The sequence below is a fragment of the Lolium perenne genome, chromosome 6 (genome assembly GCF_019359855.2).
Source record: "Lolium perenne isolate Kyuss_39 chromosome 6, Kyuss_2.0, whole genome shotgun sequence".
Taxonomy (NCBI): domain Eukaryota; kingdom Viridiplantae; phylum Streptophyta; class Magnoliopsida; order Poales; family Poaceae; genus Lolium; species Lolium perenne.
Window position 1 is genome coordinate 230,884,176 of NC_067249.2, and position 21,192 is coordinate 230,905,367.

The 21,192-nt window shown below is 46.9% G+C and overlaps 1 protein-coding gene across 1 annotated transcript; it reads right to left on the bottom strand.

Annotated features, from left to right (window-relative positions):
- Nucleotides 1-1,826: 1,826 nt before the first annotated feature.
- On the bottom strand, nt 1,827-2,319 carry LOC127309294 (auxin-induced protein 10A5-like). The gene has a single exon (XM_051340197.2). The coding sequence runs from the start codon at nt 2,232-2,234 to the stop codon at nt 1,827-1,829; it is 408 nt and encodes a 135-aa protein (XP_051196157.1). The 5' UTR covers nt 2,235-2,319.
- Between the last annotated feature and the right edge of the window lie 18,873 nt (nt 2,320-21,192).

A 21,192-nucleotide genomic window follows, 5' to 3' on the forward strand; every position in this document is an offset into this window, starting at 1 on the left:
AAAACCCTAAATCGTCGTAGATCGTTTTAGCTTTATCTTGATCAAGCAGGACCACCATATATTCGTACACCTCGTGCGAATCATGGGTGGATCGGCTCCTTGAGCCGATTCACAGGACAACCTGAGAGCCGATCGAGGCTCGCATTTAATGTTTACGTGTATGCCATGCAGGAAACTAAGCGAGGCATCTCCATCACCTTCTTGACCAGGTATAGGTCAGGTGGCACGCCCTTGCACCAGCATCGGACGTGCGTGCCGGAGTCTTTGCGGGCCGTCGCTCGGAGGGACCAGGGCCAGCCGCAGCCCTAAGTTGCTCCCGGCTCTCCTGTGTTGCCCGTCGTTGCTCGCCGGTGGGTTTCTGACCGCAACAAGAGGTAAGGCCATTTTGTAGATAAAACTTCAGTACTCCATAAATCTGTCCAAAGAAGTACAGTCTCCCCACTGTTCAGTGTGCATGATGCTTTTACCTTGTAAAGATCAAGGTTTTTCAGACAATCTCTCCACCAGAAGGAAATATGTCTGTGTCTAAGGGGTGGAAGGGCATGATGATAGTAAGACTCCCATACCAAATGTATCCAAGGAATATTGTCTTTGTTATAAAACTTATGGATATGTTTAATTAAAAGACAATTATTCTGAACTGTCAAATTGAGAACACCCAAACCTCCTTGAGCTTTGGGACAACAAACCATATCCCATGAGGCTAAAGGAGGAGTCTTACTATTGAGGTCCTTATTCTTCCATAAGCAGTACCTTCTGTATTTTTCACATTCATCCAAAACCCACTGATACAGTTTAAGTGTACTCATAGAGAAAGTTGGCAAGGAAGAAAGTACTAAATTAACCAGTCTTAACTTGCTTCCATAATTAAGGTACATATCACAAGAGGGTAATCTTCTCTGCACACACACACACTATATTAATTAGTGGCATAAAGTATTCCTTTGGTGGCTTGGAGATACTAAGAGGAAATCCAAGATATATGAAAGGAAGGTTTCCAAGTTGACAATTAAGAGCAGAGGTGTATAAGTTCACTCTATCATCAGGAATATTAATGGGAACCAGATTGGATTTCTCATAATTGACTCTTAGACCAGTAGCCTCCTCAAATCTCTGAAGCAAACCCTTTAAGAAAATTAACTGAGGAACATCTGCTTGCATTATAACAAGGGTATCATCTGCATATTGCACTATTGGGAAAGAAGAGGAGCATTGAAGAACCAAAGGCCTGTGAAGATAGTTTTCTCTCATTGCATGATTAACCATGGTTTGCAAAATATCTGCTGCAAGAACAAATAGCAAAGGAGAGAGGGGTTCCCCCTGTCTGACCCCTCTCCTACATTTGAACAAAGAACCAAGTATTCTATTTAACATAACTGAAGAGGTTGCAGAGGCAAGTATCTGCTTAACCCATGAACACCATTTCTGTCCAAAACCTTTTTTCTCAAGAACTTCAAGTATAAAAGAGTGATCAAGCTTATCAAAGGCCTTCTCAAAATCCGTTCTTTATTATGTTGTTCCGCACGCACTTTTATCAACTTGACGTCTGCCTGGTGCCTGTCGAGTCGACCCTCATCTTGTTGCATGCCCTGTTTGCCATTCATTCCGATCTCGACCTTGTTTAGTTTGGTCTTCAAGTTTGCAAAAGAGAGGGGAATTGAGCAATTCAAGTATGTCTGTCGTTAAGCCTGGCTACGACGCCTGTGAATCCAAATGTCAATTATATATACATCGGTATAAATCGATCTAGTATACATGCATGTGCAAACATCGGAAGAAACGGAAGGCCAAAACCAAAATCAGAAGCAGTATCCCAGACTAATCACCTACCCTATCCTCTCTACATGGTACACGCATGTATCCGTATCGGCAGATGAGCGTAGTCCAGCGCACGCTCTCTGGTGCTCACCATCGTCGTGCTCACAGCCGATCATCGACCACGACGTGACCTTAGCGCGGGTGCACGGGGCCATGTGCACGAGGTGCGACGACGAGTACGAGTGCGTGTCCCGCTCGACGAGCGCGCGCAGGCGGGGGAACTCGTCGACGGAGCAAGGGAGGCGCAGGGGACCGGACGAGTGGTAGCCGTAGGTGTCCCGCGCTGCCTCCAGCAGCCGGCGGAAGAGCGGGTGGTAGAGGTAGGCGATGGGGATGACGAACCGCCGCTGGTCCTCGTCGACCATCACCGCCAGCCACCCCTTCTTCACCTTCCCCTTCTTCTCCTCACCCTGCATCGCCGGCGGTCCAGCTGCAGCCGAGCTCTCGCCGTGCTTGCTGCTTGCTGCTGATGCTGCGCTAGCTAGAGCCAAGTGAGAGGTGTGTGGTGCGATGTGGTTCGCGGCAGCTGCGGTGGTTCTTAGGCTGGTGCCAACGCGGGCTGGAGCAGGGGCGTTACCGCCCGCGACGGGGCGAGAGGCGGGCGAGAGGGCGGCGAGACGGCAGCGCGGGGCGGTGGATCCACCGCCCGGCGGTAGCGCCCGCTACCGCCCGGCTGCCGCCCGCGCTGGCGCCGAGAGGGGGGCGAGTGGGGGGCGAGAGCGAGGTGGTAGCGCTGGCAGGTCGGGGCGAGAGCGCGGGCGAGAGGGAGGGGGTAATTTTCTTGCATTATTTTGAATGTCTTAATCTGAAAAAGAAATGGTGATGTGGAGGAGAGAGAAGTAAGAGCTGGCACTATAACCCGTGCACTGGTACCGTGGGGTGAGAGTGAGGTGAAAGTAGGGTGATGCACTGGCACCTGCCTTATAGGACTTGCGTGATTGCGTCGTGCGTGCGTGAGACGTTTGCAGTCGCCAGTGCGCGGCGCACTCCGTGCCGCTGTTCGTACGTCCTATGCTACGGAACTTGGCATCGCCCTCTCTTCGGCCTTCCGAGTTGGGTTGAGACTTGTGTGGGGCAGGCAGGTCATGGAAGATTTATGCTTCGCTGACACGTTAAGGTGAATCCTATATGCTCACATACCAGCGCTCACGATTTTTTCTTCTGTTTTTCGTTGTTTCTTTTATTTTTTATTTTTTCCTGTTTCTTTATTCCGTTTTCTCGTTTCAGTTTTTCTGTTTAAAAATATTTAAATCCAGAAAATTTCAGTTTTGGAAAATGTTTAGATTTGAAACATTCAATTTTGAAAATGTTTAAATTTGAAAATCGTTCAAATTTTTAAAATTAATAGTGTTCATTTTGTGTAAAATTTTAGTTTTTATTTGTTTCAAATTTAAAACTCATGATTTTGGTATATTATTCGAAATTTTAAAATACCTAGATTTTTAAATTTTGTTCATATTTTTTAAAAAATATAAAGAAGGTCAAAACTAAAAAAGTTCAGATCCAAAATAATACTTTTAAAAATTTGTTCTTCTGGAAAAATAATTTCTAAAAAAAGCAGAAATAGAAAAGAAAAAGGAACATAAAAAGAAAAACCATATTATTTAGACTGCATCTTGTCTATGGAATCAAAAATCTGTTTGACTTAGTACAAAAGCTAGAAATACACTTATTGGTGGACGGAGGGAGTACAAAGGAGGCAGTAGATTGGATCTATGTTCCTGTATTGGTGTGTTTTTTTCATTTAGATCGTTTTGGAAAATGAATTGAATAATAATTTAAATTGTTATTGAAATGCGAAGAGTGCCTTAATTTGCACTTTCAGTCATGGCTGAATACTGCCTTAATAAGTTACATCTTCACACATTCTAAAAAGCAAACGCTAGGCTACAGTCGGCTGTAAAAAAAAAAGCAAACCATCTGCCGCCATGGGAGCCATCAGATGCATTTGAGTAAAAAAATATCAAAGACAAAAACCCTCCAAGATCCACGAAAGACGTTTCCTTGTGGTGTGAAAGAAAGGCAGTGAAATTGTAAAACAGAACTCAAGGGATAAAACTTTCAAGGTCCACGAAATGAAAAGCGGGTCGCACTACCATAATCACAATCTTGTTTCTCGTAGAAAAAAAAAACAAGGGTTTCTTGCGCCCATATTTCTGACTGCAAGCAGAGAGACAGAGGCGGTCGTTCCAGCCTAGCCAGCCACGTACGTACTCAGCTGGAAAAGAAAGAAGCGCACCAGCGCTGAAGAAGCTTCCATGGCAGGTCGGAGAGGCCGGTGATCTTGCAAGCAAAGCGTGCCCGGCTCGACCGAAAGCCACAAGAGACAAGACTACAAGAGTACCATCCATCCAGATCCATCCATGTCGTCCGTACCACGACGACGGGGGAAAGGCACGCGCGCGCGAGGCTTTTCCAGACGCGTCCGCCTCGCCTTTTCCGAGGGATTTGGGAGGCGATTCGCCGATCTCGGGCACCGCCGCCCAGCTAGCCCACTGGAGCCCTTTGTGCTTTGTTTGGCGGCCCCAATGCACTGGGTGTGGCTTATCATCTCGGCCACGGGTCGCCTCCACCGGCGGTCAACCGGCCGGCGAGCATGCGGAGTCCTGTCTGTATCTATATCGATCTTCTTTAGCTCGATGGGCATCTCATCCTGCCTCATGTCCGGGACCAGTGAACACTGAACAGTGACCGCCACCAACGGCGAGCCGATCGCCCAAGCTTTTGGAAGGAATATTTGCCGCTCATGTACGGTGATCCCGACAATGGTGGCTTGTTCTCGAAGAGTATGGGTTGTTGGTTCGTAGCGGCTCCGATCTATTCCGCTATCATCACGGACAATCATCATTCTCGGCCACGCAGCGTCTTTCTCCCAGAGGCCAGAGCAACCATTCAAAGCACGATAATTCGATGCAGGAATTCAGGCCATGAGTCGTCTAGCACGGTGACATGGAACGACCGAGACATGTCGTCGCCTGCCGCAGGTTCAGACATTCAGTGCATGGCCCCGGATCGACACACCAGTTGATGGAGAATGATGGGATGGGTGCCCTGCTCCGCCGGGCAGCAGAGACTCTGTGGTGCCATTCTTTCGCTTGCAAGCTACTAGCAGCAGCTAGCACGTACTCGCCATGACGCGACCGACGCCGGCCCAACGCCCGCGCTCGCTTGTTCTAGAGTCTAGATTTCGCTGACGCCCTGAATTTAACTACCGCTTGTGTTTTCTACTGGCCTTGAAGATTGCATGGAACACGATCGAATCGTTGCACTCATCTACGGGACTTGCATCTTATCTAGTCATTTGTTAAGTTAAACACGCTAGTTCACTTATTTGCTGCTCACATGAAGTTGACTCCATCGTGCCGTTTCTTGCATGACAGTATTTGGATAGTTGGGCTTGGAAAGAGAACCGGGAATCGATACTATTAATTTCTTTTTGACAAAAGGAATATACTGGTATCCTTGAGGTACCAAATACATTCAGCTCCTACATGAAGCACCAAAAAAATGTGTGCCCCCCCCCCCCCCCCCCGTGCAGCGCAAACCACCGCCAAAGTCAACCACCGGAGTCCAGTTCTTTGCAGCTGCAGCGCAAACCACCGCCAAAGACAAGAACCTGAGTTCACATTCTCCAAAAACAACACTTCCAAAAAAGGGAAACAATTCATCATTGTCGCCTATCAAAGATCTTCGATTTTAACCTTGAAGAAAGTTTAGGTAGTGAAAACAATAGTTCCAACAAGGTTATTGTTAGCGCCCACTTGGGTCAGCCTAGCACTCAACCCACATTCTAGACGTTTTTGCACCCACGGTCCAACATTTAGCTGAGAGCCCACTCCATCTCAAAAGCCCGGACTGAAGGGAGGAGGGAATCTCTTCCTTATAAGCTCGTCATGGCCTCCTCTCGTAAGCAAGGTGGGAGTAAATCCGTGCAGCCTTATCGATCAACATCACCTTAACAATCAATGCCAGGTACAACTAACTAAGATCAAAGCTTGGATATTCACCCTGAAAGATAAGATACCAAACTCATTCAGTGCTTCCATCCGCACTTGCCCAAGCTGCTGGAAGTCGAAACACCATGCTCACATATAACATGCGTGGAATGGAGGAAGATAGCCCCATAGCCTATGCTAGGACAAAAACCTGTGTAGCAAAGTTTTTATGGCTTCGAATCTAGACCAGCACCACCTTTAAGAGCAGGTACAATTAGTCCTAGTCATGCAAGAGCTAGCTCTATCACATGCTCCTAGACATGTTGTGTGAATAAAAGATGGGTCATCTATTGAGAAAGTAGTACATGCTTATAGCCAATTATTGTACTTATTGGCTACATGTTAGCTATAGATGACATGACATCTTGCTTATAGCACTGGTGGAAAAAGGGCCTTTGGTCGCGGTTCGCAACTGCCATTAGTCGCGGTTGCGCAACCGCGACCAAATGAGCGCGACTAAAGCCCCCCCCTTTAGTCGCGGTTGCTTAAGAACCGCGACTAAAGGCCCGTCCACGTGGGCGCCAGGCGGCCGTCGGGGCGGAGGACCTTTAGTCGCGGTTCTTCTGGCCAACCGCGACTAAAGGCCGCCGCAGGTTTTGGGTTTTAGCCCCCCCCCCCCCCCCTAAACCTGCCCCCCTAAACCTGTTTTCTGTTTAATTTGTATTGTTTTATTTCTTTTGTGCTTTATTTTAATTTTGAAGGAGTTTCACATATTCTACGGTACTACATACATGCATATGGATGTACAATTTCAAACAAATTTGAAATTAGAACCAAAAAGAATTCAAGAGGAATATACAATATATATTCAATATCATCGGATGACCATATACAATTTTGAACAAGTTTCCATACATAATTTAATGCATATAAAGTTCTACGTCCTCGTAATGGTGTTTGATACGTCTCCAACGTATCGATAATTTCTTGTGTTCCATGCCACATTATTGATGTTATCTACATGTTTTATGCACACTTTATGTCATATTCGTGCATTTTCTGGAACTAACCTATTAACAAGATGCCGAAGTGCCGATTCTTTGTTTTCTGCTGTTTTTGGTTTCAGAAATCCTAGTAACGAAATATTCTCGGAATTGGACGAAATCAACGCCCAGGGTCCTATTTTGCCACGAAGCTTCCAGAAGACCGAAGAGGAGACGAAGTGGGGCCACGAGGTGGCCACACCCTAGGGCGGCGCGGCCCCCCCTTGGCCGCGCGGCCCTGTGGTGTGGGCCCCTCGTGCCGCCTCCTGACCTGCCCTTCCGCCTACTTAAAGCCTCCGTCGCGAAACCCCCGATGCTGAGAGCCACGATACGGAAAACCTGCCAGAGACGCCCCCGCCGCCGAGCGCATCTCGTGGGAGCCAGGAGATCGCCTCCGGCACCCTGCCGGAGAGGGGAATCATCTCCCGGAGGACTCTACACCGCCATGGTCGCCTCCGGAGTGATGAGTGAGTAGTCTACCCCTGGACTATGGGTCCATAGCAGTAGCTAGATGGTTGTCTTCTCCCCATTGTGCTTAATTGTCGGATCTTGTGAGCTGCCTAACATGATCAAGATCATCTATCTGTAATTCTATATGTTGCGTTTGTTGGGATCCGATGAATAGAGAATACTTGTTATGTTGATTATCAAAGTTATGTCTATGTGTTGTTTATGATCTTGCATGCTCTCCGTTATTAGTAGATGCTCTGGCCAAGTTGATGCTAGTAACTCCAAGAGGGAGTATTTATGCTCGATAGTGGGTTCATGTCTCCGTGAATCTGGAGGGGTGACAAGAACCTCTAAGGTTATGGATGTGCTGTTGCCACTAGGGATAAAACATTGGTGCTATGTTCAAGGATGTAGTCACTAATTACATTACGCGCAATACTTAATGCAATTGTCTGTTGTTAGCAACTTAATACTGGAGGGGGTTCGGATGATAACCTGAAGGTGGACTTTTTAGGCATAGATGCATGCTGGATGACGGTCTATGTACTTTGTCGTAATGCCCAATTAAATCTCACTATACTCATCATAATATGTATGTGCATGGTCATGCCCTCTTTATTTGTCAATTGCCCAACTGTAATTTGTTCACCCAACATGCTGTTTATCTTATGGGAGAGACACCTCTAGTGAACTGTGGACCCCGGTCCAATTCTCTATACTGAAATACAATCTACTGTTTTCTGCAAACAATCATCTTCCACACAATACGGTTAATCCTTTGTTACAGCAAGCCGGTGAGATTGACAACCTCACTGTTTCGTTGGAGCAAAGTACTTTGGTTGTGTTGTGCAGGTTCCACGTTGGCGCCGGAATCCCTGGTGTTGCGTCGCACTACATCCCGCCGCCATCAACCTTCAACGTGCTTCTTGGCTCCTCCTGGTTCGATAAACCTTGGTTTCTTTCTGAGGGAAAACTTGCTGCTGTGCGCATCATACCTTCCTCTTGGGGTTCCCAACGAACGTGTGAGTTACACGCCATCAGTGTTCTCCTTTAGGATGGAGGACTTCCCTCCCGAACCATCCAGCTAGTTCCTCTTGAAGTGGTCGGAAGCGAGCTTCTGGACTAAGCATCATCCGGAGGTTATTCCTCTGAGCATTGGTATCACTCGGAACCCGCTCAGAGGTGTATCTCCGGATCATCTCACAGACATAGTATCCACATAGATTGGTCCCCGCTGGCTGAATATCGCCACCATTCTTAGCCTTTGACCTTTTGAATTCTAGCTCTTTTTTGAAATCACCGACCTTTTGATCTGAGAACCGTCTCCAAACCCTACGAGGCAAAGAAAATTAAATGAACAAGAGAGTTATTAGTTACTTGAAGCTTAGGAAATGAACGAAATAGGCCGATCGATATAGAGCGCAAATGAATGAAAATAATTACTTCTGTAGCATTCTTCTCATGCCGCCCCAAAGATTTGAATCCAGAGTCAGAGAGTCGTGGACGAGACATTCTGAGGTGTCAACTTTAATTACTAGCAGAATCCAGTGAAACCTGCGGACACGATACATGCACAGTACGTCATGCATAACTCATCGATTAGCCGGCCACATACCATGCATGGAGTAAACAAAAGAGAATGTGCTCAAGACAGAAACACTCACCCAAAATGGTAAGGAAATAGAATATCACTTTTGAGTTCCTGCTTTGTAAGAAACTGCAACAGGTCTGCCTCCACGTCGGCGGGGTGATGCCCTAACATATATCCATTAACGATGTGTGGGTCAATGAACCCAACATCATGGATGTTCCTTACTCTGCATTCCTTAATCTTCATTCTGCATGTATAATAGCGGACACAACAATATAGTTAGGACATATATATAGTGCAGGCAATATGAACGAGATGGGGTAGAAATAAATCACTTACAGAACGTAGCAACTGATGATAGATTTATCGAGCTCGCGCAGATTGAAAAGCTGGAACAATTCACTCAGATGAATTTGTACATAGTAATGTTTGAAGTGATGCTCATATCTAACTTCCGCATAAATATATTCTTTGGTGTTTTTATTTTTTATGTAACCCTTGTACCATTTCAGCAGACCTTTCATTTGTGGAGGTAGATCCTCTTCCTGCGCAGGCTCGATGAGAGGCCCATTCTTCACATATGTAATTACTACCTCCTTCACTGGCGCCTCATCAAGGCCTAACAGTTCACGAAGAGTAATACCTAAGTTGGCTGCTTGTTCTCTGGCACTCGTTACAGTCAATCCCTGTGCTGCCGCAGCTTCTATGATATCGGGGGCATCCGGACCGGCGGCTTTCACTATAAGCGGAGCAATCGATTGTTTACTTTGTTCCCCGAGCTGGGCAACTCGTTTCCCGCTTTTTTTTACTTTCTAATTCCGTTTTCTCGGCCTCCCCCCGCTCTCTCTTCTCCTTCAACATGAGTGCCTGCTTACGAAGTTCACGTGCATAGTCGTCAGGCAGATTCTTCGCGGCTTGGGACGGTTCGTTCAAAAATGACTTAGCCCACTTCTTTTGCTCATCAGAAAATACTGGCTTGGGCTCGGGCTCTCTTTTCTTCTTGCAGTTCGCCTTCCATTTCTCATAATCAGCAGTCGCGGCCGTGTCGACTTCCTCGGCAGTACGTTCCCAAGGCCTCGTGGGGAGAGGCTTCAGTGATGGCTCCGGTACCTTTGTTATCTTAGGTACATAAGGGTCCGGGTTAATACTCCAGGACTGCTTCTGCTTCTTCGCCGGAGGTGGATTGGGGGGCGGCGTCTGCTTACCCGCCCGGGGCGGACTAGGGGGCGGCGGCTGCTTACCCGCCGGAGGTGAATTGGGGGGCGGCGGCGGCTGACGTGAAGGAGGTGTAGGTGAAGCACCACCACCACCACCACCGCCACCGCCACCACCGTAGGGGGGTGGACTTGTTGTCCTTGGCGCCTCGCCTGGAAACTTGATAAACTTCTTTTGCCATAGAATGAAATGGCGCTTGACATCTCCAAGTCTTCTCTCCCCTTCAGGTGTAGCAATGTCAATGTCCAGGTCCTCAAACCCTTGGACTATGTCCTCCACCGTGACACGAGCATAGCCATCTTGAATGGGGTTGTTGTGGTGGAGTGCTCCAGGTAAACATGGTAAAGCACTGCCGATGGCTACCTTCATGGACATGTTCCCGATAGGATAATACAGATGGCATTCTTTCATCTCCTTTATATCGTCCACGGGGTAGCGAGGAGGCTCCGGTGCAGTAATTTCGACCGCCAGAGGCTCCGGTGCAGTAATTTCGATCGTCGGTGCATGTGCACCAGCCGGTGGGGCCTCCGTGGAAGCCACGCTGCTTCTCCGCTGCTGGCTTCCGAGATCCGCTGGATGATCTTCATGCTGCGCCCGAGCTGCATCTCTTTCGGCTACTAGTACACTCACGGTTTTCTTCATCACATCCATTTCCGATGCCAACCGCGCCACAACATCTGCTTCCCGATCCAACTTTCTCTTACGGCTTCTGTAACCGTACGGGTCATCGTTCTGTGAGAACCCTATTTTCCACGGAATGTGCCCCATATCTCGTACACGTCCTCCGTGTTCAGGATTCCCGAGCGCTTTTGTCAGCGCGTCGTTCTCTCTGTTGAACTTGATCTTCCCCTCTTGAGCATCCCTCATTGCGTCAATAAGGGCTTGGGTGGGTTTAATTATTTTGCCCCGGTAAACACACTCTCATGTCTCCGGGTTCAGCGTTCCCCCATGCCCGTACCACCAGCTTTTGGTCCTTGGGTCCCATCCCTATGTACCTGGACGGATTCCTCGCGCCCTCAGCTCGTTCTCCATCTTCTCCCACCTAGGCTCCCAAAGGTGATACCCTCCTGGCCCCATAATATGATTGTACTCCTTCTTAGCCGCATTTTCCTTATTTTTTTTCGATATTTGAATGAACTGCTCCGATTTCTTTTGCTTCACAAATTCTGGCCAATCATGTTTCAGTTTCTCATATTGTCCTTTGAAAGCCGGAGTCTTGTTCTGCTTGACAAAGTCATGGGCTAGATTTTGCTTGAATTTCCGGAATGCGTCGGACATCTTATGAAGAGCGAACTGTTTGACTAGCCTCCTCCTCTCCTTGTTTTCCTCAATCTTGTTACCCTCCTCATCGAATTTGTTGTATTCCGGAGGTAGAACGAAATGTTCCATAAGCTTCTTGAAGCAATCTTTTTTTGTTCTCTTATCGACAAAAGTGAAATCAATTCGTGCCTTCTTTGGCTCATTCCACTCCTGGACGGTGATCGAGACGTTGTCTCTAACAACGGCTCCGCATTGGTTGACAAACTTGGTGGCGTTCTTGCGGGGCTCCAGCGGCCTGCCGGTTGCACTGTCGACAACCTCGATGGTGCATGTTTCTCCTTGTTTCATCGTCTTGGTTGCGCCACGCTTTGACGACGTACTCGATTGTTTCGATGATCCGGCCGAGGGCTAAAATAAGAAAGAGAGTCGAGCGCGTTAGTACACACATATTTATTCAAATCAGTTAGTTTGTATCACCAGAGGCTCAATGTATATATATACCTCGGCGCCGGAGGTGGTTGCTACTTCCATTTGAAGATCGTCGTTTATCGACGTTTGTTCGGCATCATCTTGCTGACGACCTTCATCTTCACCGTCAAGGTTCAGATAAGAAGAGATATCATCTTCCTCTTGTTCGGTCGGCACATATAGAATATCACCGTTTATGATGCCGAACATATGGTCTTCAGCGTCCGGATCAAAGTTGTCCATAATCGGGTCAGCTCTATCGTCCGCCATATGTCAGTCCTGAAAACATGTAGTAAAAACAAATTAATTGTGTATATGCATTATCACATCTCTTCTACATATAAAGAGAGAGGGCGACGAGGGAGGCGAGAGGGGGGACGCAGTGACCGCGTGACCGAGAGACCGGTGGCGGTGGCGAAAGGGCGGTGGCGGTGCCGAGGACACATAACCCTCGCCGCCCCTCTTGATCCCAAAAAAAACACCGCGCGTATACGGAGGTGGCGACGAGCGCTGCCCCCTCCGTATACGCGCGGTGGTTAAGTTATTTTTGTTATTTTAAAATTGACAAACTTTTGTTAAGTTATTTTAAAAGTGACCGAGAAACCGGTGGCGGTGGCGAAAGGGCGGTGGCAAAAGGAGGGAGCGAGGAAGGGGTGGGAGAGGGTGTCGCGGAAGAGGGAGGCGAGGACGAGCGCGTTGGCGCGTTGACGGCGTTACATTTTTATGAATAGAGGTAGTATAACATGTATAATACTCCATCAAATATAAAACAAAGTCTAAAAAGCATAAATCTTCAAAGTGAAATTTTAGTTCATTTTTTATAAAGTCAATTTTTATTAAGTCAAAAAAAAATTATTAAGTCAATTTTTATTAAGTCAAAAAATTTATTAAGTCAATTTTTATTAAGTCAAAATTTTAGTTCATTTTTTATTAAGTAAATTTTTATTAAGTAAAAAAGAAATGAAGGAGATTTTTTAGTTTTTTCAAGTCAAATTTTAGTTTTTTTTACACAATCTTATTGTTAAGTTTCAATTTTTGTTAAGTAAAAAAAAACAAAAAAAATTGAGAGATGGGCGCTGACCGCCCGTGTACTGTGGAGCGCGCCCCTTCCTCTCTGCGTGTGGCGCGCGCGCGCCCGTATACTGGCGGCACCAGCGGGGAAGCTGAGCGCCTGCGGCGCGGCGGCTGGCCGGGAAAATCCGACGCCAGGGAAGAGCGGCGCCGGCGGGGATGAGCGGGCGCAACACGTACTCCGCGGCGAGGGCTTGTGGCGGCAGCGACGACGACGAGCGCGGCGGCGGTCGCGAGAGGGTGCGGCGAGGACGGCGTCGAGCGCGGCGGCGACACGGCGTCAAGGGCGTGGCGGCGACACGGCGTCTTTGGGCGCGCCGGCAACAACACAGCGTCGGCGCGGCGGACGGCGTAACCGGGCGCGGCGGCGTGGATCGTCTCTGCAGAATCGGCGGAGATGAAGAGAATGGCGCGGCCGTTCGCGCCTACGCGATTTTATAGGGCGACCCTTTAGTCGCGGTTTGGGTCGCCAACTGCGACTAAAGGGGTACCTTTAGTCGCGGTTGGCCACCCCAACCGCGACTAAAGGGTTTTTTCGCCCGAATTTCGTTTCCCGCGGAGAATACCCTTTAGTCGCGGTTGGGGAGGCCAACCGCGACTAAAGGTATTTTTGAAAATACTTTTTTTTCAAATTGTTAAAAATACAAATAGTATATCAAAAAATTAAGAAAAGTAAAACTAATTCAATTCAAAATGTTAAAAATACAAATAATATATCAAAAAAACAGAAAAATAAAACTAATTCAATTCAAAATGTTAAAAATACAAATAGTATATCAAAATATTAAGAAAAGTAAAACTAATTCAATTCAAAATGTTAAAAATACAAATAATATATCAAAAAAATCAGAAAATAAAACTAATTCAATTCAAAATATTAAAAATACAAATAGTATATCAAAAAATCAGAAAAATAAACCTAATTCAATTCAAAATGTTAAAAATACAAATAATATATCAAAAAATCAGAAAAACCAATTTCTTCCCTCATCTGTATTCCTGCCCCCCGCTTCCCACCAGTTCTTCCCGGCCACCTCTGTCTTCCCATAAGTTCTCCCCGGCCTGTCTTCCCGCCAGTTCTTTCCCGCCTCTTTCTTCCCGCCTCTTTCTTCCCGCCAATTTCTTTCCGCCAATTTCTTCCCGCCTCTTTCTTCCCGCCACTTTCTTCCCGCCTCCTGTCTTCCCGCTCCCATTTTTCCCGCCATTTGTCACTACATATATGTAGCCCGGCTTGGCCAGCATTATCACATCTCTACAATCTCTCATCACTCTCTCATGGCTTCCACTGCACCCACTCTAACCTACCAGCAGGTGGAGGAGCTTTGCGCCTCGAACTACCCTTGCCCACCGGGCTATCGCGTCCCCGCCGGCTGGAGCCTTGATACGCATACAGCACGCGTCCGTTGGGAACCCCTAGAGGAAGGTGTGATGCGTATAGCGGCAAGTTTTTCCTCAGAAGAAACCAAGGTTTATCGAACCAGTAGGAGCCAAGAAGCACGTTGAAGGTTGATGGCGGCGAGATGTAGTGCGGCGCAACACCAGGGATTCCGGCGCCAACGTGGAACCTGCACAACACAACCAAAGTACTTTGCCCCAACGAAACAGTGAGGTTGTCAATCTCACCGGCTTGCTGTAACAAAGGATTAGATGTATAGTGTGGATGATGCTTGTTTGCAGAAAACAGTAGAACAAGTATTGCAGTATATTGTATTCGATGTAAAAGAATGGACCGGGGTCCACAGTTCACTAGAGGTGTCTCTCCCATAAGATAAATAGCATGTTGGGTGAACAAATTACAGTTGGGCAATTGACAAATAGAGAGGGCATGACCATGCACATACATGATATGATGAGTATAGTGAGATTTAATTGGGCATTACGACAAAGTACATAGACCGCTATCCAACATGCATCTATGCCTAAAAAGTCCACCTTCAGGTTATCATCCGAACCCCTTCCAGTATTAAGTTTAAAACAACAGACAATTGCATTAAGTATGGTGCGTAATGTAATCAATAACTACATCCTCGGACATAGCATCAATGTTTTATCCCTAGTGGCAACAGCACATCCACAACCTTAGAACTTTCTGTCACTGTCCCAGATTTAATGGAGGCATGAACCCACTATCGAGCATAAATACTCCCTCTTGAAGTTAAGAGTAAAAACTTGGAGTTAAGAGTAAATACTCACTAGTAACGGAGAGCATGCAAGATCATAAACAACACATAGGTAATAGATTGATAATCAACATAACATAGTATTCTCTATCCATCGGATCCCAACAAACACAACATATAGCATTACAGATAGATGATCTTGATCATGTTAGGCAGCTCACAAGACCCGACAATGAAGAGCATAAGGAGAAGACAACCATCTAGCTACTGCTATGGACCCATAGTCCAGGGGTGAACTACTCACTCATCACTCCGGAGGCGACCATGGCGGTGAAGAGTCCTCCGGGAGATGATTCCCCTCTCCGGCAGGGTGCCGGAGGCGATCTCCTGAATCCCCCGAGATGGGATTGGCGGCGGCGGCGTCTCTGGAAGGTTTTCCGTATCGTGGCTCTCGGTACTGGGGGTTTCGCGACGAAGACTATATGTAGGCGGAAGGGCAGGTCAGGAGGCGTCACGGGGGCCCCAGACGCTAGGGCCGCGAGCCCCCCTGGGCCGCGCCGCCCTAGTGTGGTGACGCCCCGTGGCCCCACTTCGTCTTCCCTTCGGTCTTCTGGAAGCTTCGTGTGAAAATAGGCCCCTGGGCGTTGATTTCGTCCAATTCCGAGAATATTTCCTTACTAGGATTTCTGAAACCAAAAACAGCAGAAAACAGAATCGGCTCTTCGGCATCTCGTTAATAGGTTAGTGCCGGAAAATGCATAAATATGACATAAAGTATGCATAAAACATGTAGATATCATCAATAATGTGGCATGGAACATAAGAAATTATCGATACGTCAGAGACGTATCAGCATCCCCAAGCTTAGTTTCTACTCGTCCCGAGCAGGTAAACGATAACAAAGATAATTTATGGAGTGACATGCCATCATAACCTTGATCATACTATTGTAAGCATATGTAATGAATGCAGCGATCAAAACAATGTAAATGACATGAGTAAACAAATGAATCCAAAGCAAAGACTTTTCATGAATAGTACTTCAAGACAAGCATCAATAAGTCTTGCATAAGAGTTAACTCATAAAGCAATAATTCAAAGTAAAGGTATTGAAGCAACACAAAGGAAGATTAAGTTTTAGCGGTTGCTTTCAACTTGTAACATGTATATCTCATGGATAGTTGTCAATGTAAAGTAATATAACAAGTGCAATATGCAAGTATGTAGGAATCAATGCACAGTTCACACAAGTGTTTGCTTCTTGAGGTGGAGAGAAATAGGTGAACTGACTCAACAATAAAAGTAAAAGAACGGCCCTTCACAGAGGGAAGCATCGATTGCTATATTTGTGCTAGAGCTTTGATTTTGAAAACAAGAAACAATTTTGTCAACGGTAGTAATAAAGCATATGTGTTATGTAAATTATATCCTACAAGTTGCAAGCCTCATGCATAGTATACTAATAGTGCCCGCACCTTGTCCTAATTAGCTCGGATTACCTGGATTATCATTGCAATGCATATGTTTTAACCAAGTGTCACAAAGGGGTACCTCTATGCCGCCTGTACAAAGGTCTAAGGAGAAAGCTCGCATTGGATTTCTCGCTTTTGATTATTCTCAACTTAGACATCCATACCGGGACAACATAGACAACAGATAATTGACTCCTCTTTTATGCATAAGCATTCAACAAAAATTAATTTTCTCATATGAGATTGAGGATATTTGTCCAAAACTGAAAATTCCACCATGGGTCATGGCTTTAGTTAGCGGCCCAATGTTCTTCTCTAACATTATGCATGCTCTAACCATTCTAGCGGTAAATCTCCCTTACTTCAGACAAGACGGACATGCATAGCAACTCACATGATATTCAACAAAGAGTAGTTGATGGCGTCCCCAGGAACATGGTTATCGCTTAACAAGCAACTTAATAAGAGATAAAGTGCATAAGTACATATTCAATACCACAATAGTTTTTAGGCTATTTGTCCCATGAGCTATATATTGCAAAGGTAGAGGATAGAAATTTTAAAGGTAGCACTCAAGCAATTTACTTTGGAATGACGGAGAAATTGTTATCACCAGATTTTAACCAAATCAGAGGTGGGCCGTGATTGAGATGGGCTTAACAAATATACATAGAAAATATTCATGAATCGGCCTTGTATAAAGAGTTTGGGCTAAATTGCCCGTGTATCTATAAATATAGTAGGATACGTGTCGGTTAGGATTAAAAGGTAGAGTTTAGCTCGTACACGGTTGGGATTATTCCCACGTTAGAAAGTCTACGGACTATAAATATGTATCTAGGGTTATTGAGAAAGAAGACGATCACGTTCACAACAAACTAATCTAGGCGCATCGCCACCCCTTGTTTCGAGGGTTTCTTCCGGGTAAGCGCTATGCTGCCTAGATCGCATCTTGCGATCTAGGCAGAATCTTGTTTATCTGTTGTTCATGTGTTGCTCGTACTGAAGCCTTTTTATGGCGAGCAACACCGTTATCATGGATATGTTAGGGTTAGCATCAACACTTTCTTGATGTATTTGATTAGTTATGCTACCCCTGGATATCTAGACACCCTTGTACCGATCTTAGGTGCAAGGGTGGCACCTTGCTTAGTCATTGTTTAGTAGATTCGATCCGTTACGATTGCTCCTTGTTCTTCAAGGATTAGTTTGATATCTGCATAGTTAGGCCTTGCAAACGGGTTGAAGGATCCAGTAGCACGTAAGGTATAGTTTGCTAGTCCTAGAGAAGATGTTCCGGGAATCAACTCCACGTTGGTTTTTAGGCCTTGTCTAGGACTGGTTTATTATCATCTTCTCGTGTCTACCAGGCTCAATCACGTGTAGGACGTTCCGGTTATGTGGTGAAAACCCTAGATCGTCGTAGATCGTTTTAACTTAATATTGATCAAGCAGGCCCACCATGTTATCGTAGATCTCATACGAATCATGGGTGGATCGGCTCCTTGAGCCGATTCACAGGACAACCTGAGAGCCGATCGAGGCTCGTATTTAATGTTTACGTGTAAGCCATGCAGGAAACTAGTCGAAGCAATCCATCACCTTCCTGAACAGGTATAGGTCAGGTGGCACGCCCTTGCACCAGCATCGGACGTGCGTGCCGGAGCTTTGCGGGCCGTCGTCCGAGGGACCAGGGCCCTCCAGCAGTCCTGGGAGCCTCCCGGCTCTTCGTGTTGCCCGTCGCTACTCGTCGGTGGGTTTTGGTGGTCAACACATTCTGGCACGCCCGGTGGGACCTTCTTCTACAACAACTGCATCAACATCCGCATCAGAGATGGCGGAAGATCCAGTCACGTACGAAGACCTGTCTGAAGAGTACAAGAAGAAGTACGACGAGATCAAAGCTCTCTTCGAAACCGACCTCATCGGCTCTTTTCAGAGGACCCGCTCACACGGCATCAGGTGGAAAGGGTTCTCAGCTGAAGGCGCTCTCGATGGAGTGGATCTGTCTACTCATTCAGAAGAACGCACCAGGTCTCTACGTCAGGAGGTTAATCACATGGTAGCGCACTCACTACACCGCCATTCTGAGAGCCTGGTGAACGCTTTAGAGCGTGTTGCGCTGCGCGTGGTCCAGGAAATCATGAAGCATCAGTACTCTCCATCAGGACCTGCCCTAGGGACTCACCAAGGAGAGAAACAGTTCCAGACCCGACCGCCGCTGCCGTTCGCGCTAGCAGCACCAGAAGTGCCGAGTTCACCGGCATACGTCGTCTACAAGATCGGTGGCGATCCTAGTGATTACCAGTTCTTGTATGAACCGCCTAAGGAGATCCCGCACGGATACATGTGCACATATGTGCCAGACTGCAATAACTGGGCGCGCACCAACCAGGTTGCAACAGTAGGGATTTCTGGAACAGCAGGAGGGGTTTCTGGATCGGATCCCGAGAAGCAGGCGTGGCTAGCTAAGTATGCCACTCCAACGAATCATCAAAGCTCAACTCCTGCAGCTAGCACCGTGGATCAGATCAGTGCAATCTTGAGGGACCAATTCAGCATGGTGCCGAAGAGGAGGGCAATCAGCTACTCCAAGCCGTACCCCAACGAGTACGATTTGATCCCACTACCACCCAAATATAGGCTCCCTGAATTCTCCAAGTTTAGTGGATCGGAAGGCTCTAGTTCAGTTGAGCATGTGAGCCGATATTTGGCGCAGTTGGGCATGATCTCAGCATCAGACCCATTACGTGTGAGGTTTTTCGCGCAGTCTCTCACAGGATCGGCCTTCGGGTGGTACACCTCGCTGCCACCAGATTCAATCCAGACTTGGAAGCAAATGGAAGAACAGTTCCACATGCAATTTCACTCAGAAAATTCCGAGGCTGGCATTGCCGATCTAGCACAAGTACGCCAGAAGCGCGGAGAAACGGTATCGGAATACATTCAGCGCTTCAGGGCCGTCAGGAACCGATGCTATTCGGCTCGTATGAATGAAAAAGAGGCTGTCGATCTGGCAGTGGTAGGTCTTGCATCGCCGATCAAGGATATGGCTTCCCAAGCAGAGTACACTTCACTGGCGCATATGGTTCAGAAACTATCATTATATGAACAGCGCCACCCAGAGTTGTACCAGGACAAGTTCAAGCGCGCGGTAGTCCTGGTTGAGACAGAAGGAGATGAAGACTCTGCGGGAGATCAGGAGGTAGCCGTGGCTGAATGGACTCGGGGGGCAAACCCCGTGTCCTGCAAATGGGTTAAACCACAAGGTCCTGCAAAAGGGTTTGACTTCGATGTAAGTAAAGCTGAGCAGATTTTCGACCTCTTACTCAAGGAGAAGCAGCTGAAGTTACCCGAAGGCCATAAAATCCCTACGGTGCAAGAGATGAACGGAAGGCCATACTGCAAGTGGCATAACACGTTCACCCATACCACCAGCGACTGCAGGGTGTGGCGTCAGCAGATCCAAATGGTGATAGAACAAGGCCGTCTAATTTTCAGCCAGTACGCCATGAAAGTTGACACACACCCCTTCCCTGCCGTTAACATGGTGGAGTGCACTTACCCTGGGAGGTGTCAGCCAGGTTTCTCGTTCAGCATCAACATGGTAGGACCTGTGTACCACCCTGGTAAGGACAAAGGCGAGAGCAGCCGCTCTCGTGACAAAGAAAAAGAGGGGGCCGTTCCACGTGACCGGCCCCAACGTAATGACAAGCGCTACATCACGGAGGAGCAAGTGAGGAACGTGCGATACTGATGTCTACGTTCCCCCTCCTTTCCTGTAGACAGTGTTGGGCCTCCAAGAGCAGAGGTTTGTAGAACAGCAGCAAGTTTTCCCTTAAGTGGATACCCAAGGTTTATCGAACTCAGGGAGGAAGAGGTCAAAGATATCCCTCTCATGCAACCCTGCAACCACAAAGCAAGAAGTCTCTTGTGTCCCCAACACACCTAATAGGTGCACTAGTTCGGCGAAGAGATAGTGAAATACAGGTGGTATGAATATGTATGAGCAGTAGCAACGGTGCCAGAAAATAGCTTGATGGTGTGTAGTTGATGGTGGTAGAATTGCAGCAGTAGTAACGCAGTAAAACAGTAAACAAGCAGCGGTGATAGCAGTATTTAGGAACAAGGCCTAGGGATTACACTTTCACTAGTGGACACTCTCAACATTGATCACATAACAGAATAGATAAATGCATACTCTACATTTTTGTTGGATGATGAACGCATTGCGTAGGATTACACGAACCCTCAATGCCGGAGTTAACAAGCTCCACAATTTGTTCATATTTAAGTAACCTTATAGTGTAAGATAGATCAATAGACTAAACCAAGTACTAACATAGCATGCACACTGTCACCTTCATGCATATGTAGGAGGAATAGATCACATCAATATTATCATAGCAATAGTTAACTTCGCAATCTACAAGAGATCATGATCATAGCATAAACCAAGTACTAACACGGTGCACACACTGTCACCTTTACACACGTGCAGGAGGAATAGAACTACTTTAATAACTTTGCTAGAGTAGCACATAGATAAATTGTGATACAAACTCATATGAATCTCAATCATGTAAAGCAGCTCATGAGATTATTGTATTGAGGTACATGGGAGAGAGATGAACCACATAGCTACAGCGGAGCCCTCAGCCTCGGGGGTGGATTACTCCCTCCTCATCATGGAGGCAGCGATGGCGGTGAAGATGGCGGTGAAGACGGCGGTGGAGATGGCTCCGGGGG